The 7,564-nt window shown below is 47.5% G+C and overlaps 1 protein-coding gene across 14 annotated transcripts in view; it reads right to left on the reverse strand.

Moving 5' to 3' along the window:
- Nucleotides 1-7,564, reverse strand: part of Tamm41 (TAM41 mitochondrial translocator assembly and maintenance homolog) — a 63,321-nt gene that overhangs the window by 27,635 nt on the left and 28,122 nt on the right. For 11 of the 14 annotated variants that reach the window (XR_001182924.3, XM_021252203.2, XM_021252205.2 and 8 more), the window contains exon 5: nt 7,418-7,563. The exons of 1 other annotated variant lie outside the window; for it this stretch is intronic. Coding sequence is in view for 12 of the 13 variants with exons in the window: in XM_021252203.2 (XP_021107862.1) it covers nt 7,418-7,563 (146 nt within the window). In the remaining variant the exon portion in view is untranslated. The remainder of the gene's footprint in view (nt 1-7,417; nt 7,564) is intronic. 2 more of the 14 variants (XM_021252206.2, XM_021252202.2) reach the window with 1 other exon arrangement.

Raw genomic sequence — 7,564 nt, forward strand, 5'->3', positions numbered from 1 at the left:
TTGGACAAATGAATGCATAAAATTTTAGATCCAGACTTTCTAGGCATGATCAACTTTCTTAATAATTAGAACTTATTCTATCACTTTTAAATTCAGCAAATATTTCTTAAATACACACCAATGTCTGGGTTTTCTAACTCTGACTACAAATCTGTGTAAAGAAGAAAATGGCATTATTTAGTGCCTCTAATAAAGGTAGAGAGATGTTTTTACCTAAATATTTGAAATGTATCACTGGAATGATCCTAAATTCACAGGCTCCGACCTCTACTTAGATTTGGCTCCATAGAGGATAAGAATTAATTTTCGGCCATTTCTGTAGACTATCCTAGAGATGATAGATTCTTTGGGGGCCATGTGTTGAGACAGCTCAACAGAATCTTACATTTATGAAAGTTCCAGGAATTTTAGGGATGCAAAAATAGCTCAAGTAATAGGAGGAATTAGAAAGTTGTATTTGTTGCTGTTTATTCACTAGGAAATGAATGAGCTGGAATTTTATTAACAAGCATGTGTCTGAAGATGAAATATTAGGTGACATGTTTAAATAAATTGCTAAGTTCTACCTTATTATCCCTACTTTCAAATTTTCGCTGAAACACAAACTCGAAAGCCTTCAGTGAGATTGTAAAAGTCGAACTGCACTTTAAGAGCAGAAATAGGAACTGGCACACAACGCACGGCCGCCTTTCCATGCGGCACCGCAGCAGGCCCGGCCACAGGGACAGAAAGTTGACCAGTGGCTGGAACCCACTGGGGATGACAATGGGGCTGGGGTTTCTTCACAGGGTGATGAGGATGTTCTAAGATTAGATCGGGTGGTGGCTGCACAACTCTGCGAATATACTAAAGACCAATGAATTTTAGGTGAATAATACATCAATAAAGCTAGTGCTTTATTTACTTTTTTTTTTTGGTACCAGGGATCGAACTCGAGACCTTGCATTTTCAAGGCAGGTAGTGGAGCCACTGAGCTACATAGTGTTTCACTATGTAGTCCAGACTGGCCTTGAACTCATGGTGATCCTCCTGCCTCAGCCTCCTGAGTGTTGGGATGACAGGCATGTGCCCCCACACCTGACTATTAAAGGTACTATTTTTAAAAAGCAGATAGGTCCTATGGTATGGATGCTGCGGCTCGCCACCCAGATGTGAGCTTCAGGACAGGTCCTCATTACACCAGGGCCTGGGCAGAGCCCTTCCTAGAAATGCCCTCGGCCGATAGCAGGAAAGGGCAGGGACCCCAAGGCCTGGGCTCTCTACCTGAGCCGGGACAACTCTGAGGGGCCCCCTGCTTCACAGTGCCGTCCCTGATCAGATGAGGCTCTTGTTGCAAACCTGCCCAATCTGATCTTCTGGAACCGGTCCCAGGAGGCAGATGCTGAGATGGCACTGTGGAGCCGCCACAGCGTGGAAGAGCAAGTGGCAGCTCTGAAGCTGCCGTCTGCAGACCTTGAGCACAGTGGGGCGCAGTGGAACATTCTGTCACCTCTGCTAGGCCAAGTGCTCAGCTGCTTGGCCTGCGCCATCCAGATGCTGAGGGAAAGCATTAAGATGCAGTGGACATTTGACTTGCCGACTGTAAGGACAGCTGATAACCCTCCATACTGCAGACAGGCCTCAGCCAGCCCGACGAAGATCGCACAGGAAGGCATCGAGATCCCTGAGGGAGCAGGAGTCCTTCCCGAGCGTGCTCTCAGGAGTTCCGCCTCTACACACACAGGCACGACATTCCCAGGTCTCCAGCCTGCTCACCCCCTGCATACCTGGAGCTTTCGACTTAGGGCTCCTACGACTGCAGGAGCCGACACCTTACAACAAACCTGTCTCCCTTCTCTCCTCCCTCCATGTGTACCCTCCTCCTCAGCTGCCTCTGTTTCTCTACAGAACTTTGGTATTAGAATCGATGGACACCACCACATCGCATTAAGTGTAGTCCTTACAGAAGCTACATGGTGGTCACAGTACGACAGGGAGGAGGGATGTGGTCAGTCTAGAAGCAGGACACGAGGACAGGGTACGCTGGGGCTGCAGGCCTGGGGACAAAGGTGCTCCTTCCCACGCTCTCATTCTGTGACGCGACAATGGAAGGGAACCGGGCTGTGCAGACATCTCACTGATCTACTGCATCGCTGACACAACGTCCGTGACAGCGGGTGAGCACCAAGGCGAAGCACACTGGAAGCCTCGGTGGGAGATGAGCATGAGAGACCCACGGCATTTCGGAGCCTTCCTCCTTAGCCAAGTTCTTAGGCATCTGGGGTGGGGAGCATGAGGGTGTCCCCTCCAGAGTGAAGGCCAACTTCCTGCATCTCGTGTGGCACCAGGAAGAGAGAAGGCCGGGGGCTCTGTGGCTGCAGGCATCACACTTCATGCGCAGGGAAGATGCGAAGATCTACTTATCCAGTGAGAGGAGAGGACTGGGCCCTGCCTTTCCTGCTGTGCAGGCAGGTGGGAAGCGGGAAGCAGGAAGTGGGCTTCATGACGCGGCACCAACAGCAGCGCTCAGGGCTTGCTCCAGCACAGAGCAGTGTTGAGGGTGGCAGCAGGCTCAGGCCACCATAGCCATCAGCACAGGGATGCCAGGGTTCTCATTTCTGGCCCAAAATGCCCCAGGCCACCCCTGGAAATCTATAACAGAGCAGTCAAGAAACAACGGAGGCACCAGCATGGCAATGACACCCTGTGCAAATAGGGGGTTGTGTCCATGCTAAGGTGACAACCATCAGTCACATCCTGTCAAGTTCCCAGCTGGCCTGGGGACCCAGGGGCGGAAGGCCACGTGGCCCTGCTTCCCACCCCTCCCGTACCCCACCTCGGAGCCCTGTGCTTCCCCTCCACAGCTCCAGGTCTGGGTGGCCAGAGGTCCCTATGCACCCCACTGACATTCAAGCTTGGATGGCCACTGGTCACATTAAGACTCACGATTCAGGTCCAGCAGATAGGGATCCTGACTGTCTACCACACTGGGAGGAGCAATTGAAGATGATGGAAAGGAGCCAGGGCGTGGACACACATCTCTGAGTGCCCCTTGCCCAACTCTGTGTGTGTGTGTGTGTGTGGTACTGAGGACTGAACCTACAGCCCTGCACTGAGCTGCATCCCAGGCTCTTTATATTTTTTATTTTGAGACAGAGTCTTAGTAAGTTGCTAAGCTGACCAGGCTGGTCTAGAACTTGCAGTCCTCCTGCCTCAGCCTTCCCGATTGCTAGGATTACAGAAGTGCCCCACCATGCCTAGCTCCCTTGCCCAGTTTTGTTCATCAGGGGACAAGTGAGAGAGGTGAGGTGACCCAGGTCTCCTACTCCTCGAAGATTTGGGCCTGGGCCATCCCTTACAGATGCAGGGTGGTGCTGGAGGAGGGTACAGGGAATCTGGAGTGGGTGGCAGAGGAGGGAAAGATAAGAATCAGCTGCAGCCTGGAGATCTAATGCAGCACTGGAAGCTGCAGCTCAGCCCTCATCTTATAAGTCTCCCTGGTAAAGAAACCAATGGGGTTCCGCCCCCTGCCTTACAAGCGCAAGGTCCCAAGTTCAATCCCTGGTACAAAAAAAGAACAAAAAAACCACCACATAAGAAACCAATGGGGAGCTGGGGATTTAGCTCAGTGGTTTTGCCACCCGCTGTGCAAGTGCAAGGACCTGAGTTCAATCCTCAGTACCAAAAAAAGAAAGAAGCCAGTGGGGAATGGAACAAGGGAGCCCTCTGGGTCATGGGGAGGACACCTGACCAAGTCTCTCCTCACACTTCAGGGAATTTCCAGGCCTTTTTCCTTGCTCCATTTCGAGAAAGGGGGGCAGTCACGCATATTATCCTTCCCTGTCCTCTAGCCTTGAGCAGATGTTTCTCTGGAGTCTTCTAACAAAGCAGTCTTTGCCCGATTATTCTACAGTGAAGCTCCCAGCTGCCAAGCCTACCCACTACAGACTGTGCCTTAGAGCTTTGCTGTTTTAAGACAGCCAGGAAAGGCATCCAGACACATGTCTCTCCAAGGTAGGAGAGACAGGAGAGTCGAAGGAGAACAGGAACCAAGGGACAAATGAAGGCAGCAAGGAGAAACTTCAAAAATGACAGTAGGAATCATTAAATAGATGAGGAAAAAATGATTCATCAATAAAATAATAGACTGCCATTACAAGAGAATATTCAAGGGAAACTGAAAATTCAACAGGATTCACGGATCAATGTGAAAAATTCTTCCTGAAAACTGAACTAACCCCCTTGCAAAAAATGAGAGAGAGAGAGAGACTCCCCAAGCATACCAGAAAGCCCAGACACCAACTGACAGGAATTCCAGAAAAAACAAAGAAAATGGGCATGAAGAGATTGTTACAGAAACAATAAAAGAAAATTTCCCAGGATTGAAGCTCATGAATTTCTAAATGGAAAAGGCCACCAACTCCTGGAATAACAAATAAATATTATAAAGACAAAATGAATCATCATGAAATATAAGACAAATGGAAAAAAGAGAAAGATTCTCAACACTGTCAGAGAGGTGTGAAGGTCACATCCAAAGGAAAGGGACTGGAATGTCAGTGGTCGTTTTAATGTAACACTGGATGCTAGAAGAAATGGAGCCATGATGTAAACATTGTGAGGGAAAATTATTTCCAGCCTAGAGTTTGCTATCTAGCCAGAATGATCTGTCTGTCAGTGGGAAGGAAGGTAGAATGTTCAGAGGTACTTGGTCTGAACAACTTACCTCCTTCCCAACCAATGGCAGGAAGGCACTACAGGACACACAACACCAAAATTAAAGTCTGAATCACCAGTGAGGTCCAAAGAAGATCCAAAAAACCAAAGACTAGCAACAGAGAGAAGCAAAGGAAACCCTCAGGCAGGCTGATAAGAAAAGGAAGTTTGAGGAAAGCAGCTGGGCACTGCTCCCAGAAAACAGGCAGCCCAGGAAGCACAGCCAGGGGCCTCTAGGAGGAATGCTCCCAGGAAAAACAGGGCAGAGAAAACACCCAACGTGGTCATTTATCTTGGGAAGAGTGACTGCCACACAGAAAATCACGCAAGTGGGCCGGGGATTTAGCTCAGTGGTTACGGGCGCCTGCCTTGCCAGCACAAGGTCCTGAGTTCAATCCCCAGTACCAAAAAAAAAAAAAAATTTGTATGGAACCATAAATAGCACCAAATAGCCAAAACCATCTTAAGCAGAAAATCATGCAAGTGTATTGGACAGCATTCTCCTTGCAGAGACACAATACCCAGCACCCACAATTTACAGGCGAGGTTTAATCTGCTCATGGTTTCCGACTATGATTGGCTGCTCCAAGGCACAGACTTTACGGTGGGAGGGTGTGGTGGCGCAGAGTTGCTTAGTTCATGGTGGCTGGGAAGCACAGCAGGGGAACAGTGCCAGAGGGGAAGCGACAAGGGACTAGACATAGACTCCAAGGCCACGCCTCCACGACCACCAGCCACACCCAGAAGTGTGCTTCCTCAACCCCCCAGGGCAGCTCTCAAAGCCAACCAAGGTGAAACTCCACTCTACCACAGCAAATGTAAAAGAAAAAAAGGCAACTGTTAAACTGAGTAAAAACAAATTTGCAAAAGGAAAGGGAATTTCATACTATATCTCACCAATAAAGATAATGTCATCATAGGGCTGGGGGTGTGGCTTAGCAGTATGGTGCTTAGCATGTAAGAGGTCCCAGGTTTAATCCCCAGTACTGCAGGCAAAAAAAAAGTTGTCATATTAAAGTAGAAATTGACTATTAACCAATATTTATGAAATAACTACGTGGAACACACTGACAGTAAGAAAAAGAGACAGAAAAAGTGTGTGAGTGTGCACAGATGAAGGTAGTGTAAAACAGTGAAAAAAATCCTCATCTGCACCGAAGGATGGCAAAAATAAAGTATGAAATTGAAAAGAATCAAGAGATAACAGTGAAATTGTATCATGTAGAATGTGGAGGTAACTCACAAGAATCAGGTGAAGAGATGAGAGAGAAGTTGCCTCTGGGAAGTAGGAAGAAAGCATAGGGCACAGTGGGGACCTGTTTTTTTTTTTCTTTTGTTATAAACCTTGATATATACCATTTGGCTTTTAAACAATGTGCAGGCATTACTTTGATAAAAGTAAAAATAAAAACAAAAGACCTCTCAACCTGAAGCAAACAGTTCAAAGTCTGTTCAACTGAGTGATGGGTGTGTTGGTCCATTTTACTATAGGGCAAGGGACAAAAGATCTGAAAGTCACCTTCAAGGAGGAAAGGTTTATTTTGGCTCACAATTTCCCAGGTTTTAGACCATGGTCTCTGTCTCCATTGCTTTTAGCTTGCGGTGAGGCAGAGACATTATGGTGGAAGAGCATGGGGCAGGAGAGCTGCTCACTTCACGGTAGCCAGGAAGCAGAGACAGGGAAAGAGCCCCCAAGGAAGAGGCCAGGGACAAAAATCCACCCTTCAAAGCCATGCTCACCATGACCCGCTCTATCCAGTTAGACACCACCTCCTAACAAGGCCACTGAGCTGAGATTAAATGGATTACTCCATGGATGAAGTCAGAGCCTTATGATTCAGTCACTTCCAAAAGCCCCATTTCTGACTCTGCTGCATGGGGACCAAATACCCAAAACAGGAGCCTTGGGGAACCCGTCACATCCAAACCAAAGTATGGAGATTCTGGTGGTGTTTCATATGTCACTGTCCTATTTTAAAAATCATTCCTATGTTTTAAAAGTCCTCTTTTACATTCTGGATACTGTATGAATCTGCTATTAATATAAGGTTAGCTGCCCCTATTATGTAGAAGCAGAAGAGGATAAAAGAAGTAAAATATAGTGTTCTTTGTTATAGGAAAAAAAGCCCTGTGATTTCTACAGTTGGCAAAATCTTAAATTTGAATTACTTTTCTCCAAAGAAAGTTTTTTTTTTAAAGTTTCAAACATTTAATATTACTCTTACAAATGCCCTGATTTTTAAAAAGTTTTATTTGGTACCAAAAAGCAAAGTTCCAAACAATGAACAGAGAAAAATCAATCTTCAGAAAAATATGTAAGAGAACACTCATGTAAAACAAGACCAAACAAAAAAGCCCGAACATCCTCATCTACGTGTGTGTACAAATCTATACAAGACTGCATGCAAACGGGGCCCAGGAAATGGCACACTGTCGCGATGGTGACAGTGGAGGCCCACCAGGCTGTGGCAGGAGGCAGACCCGAGCCCATCTTCAGTCCTTGTGGCTGGTGAGGAGTCTGTGTAGTGAGAATTTCAAGTGCCGAGGATGCAAACAGCCCTGTCCTGCTTCTGCTGTTCCTTGCCCTACTACTCTGTCACCAGAGACATGGAAGCCCAGGCTTGGCAGCACTGGCTTTTTCAGAGAAATGCTACTACTCTAGTCCTAGGGTTCTGCCACTCCCAACCACTCTGGCCTGAGACCTCTCGAGCTATCGCATTACCTCCAGGTGGCCCTGCTGGCACTTATACACCACCTGCGGGTCCTCCTGCAATATGTCGCCATACAGCTCTCGGAAGTGGGCCACATTGGGCTTCACGATATTCAGCACCTTCGCCTTTTCCTCCCCGACCACCATGCGGAAGTCACC

The sequence above is a fragment of the Heterocephalus glaber genome, unplaced genomic scaffold (assembly GCF_053883595.1).
Source record: "Heterocephalus glaber isolate CG9 unplaced genomic scaffold, H.glaber_assembly_v1.0 deba00000768, whole genome shotgun sequence".
Taxonomy (NCBI): domain Eukaryota; kingdom Metazoa; phylum Chordata; class Mammalia; order Rodentia; family Bathyergidae; genus Heterocephalus; species Heterocephalus glaber.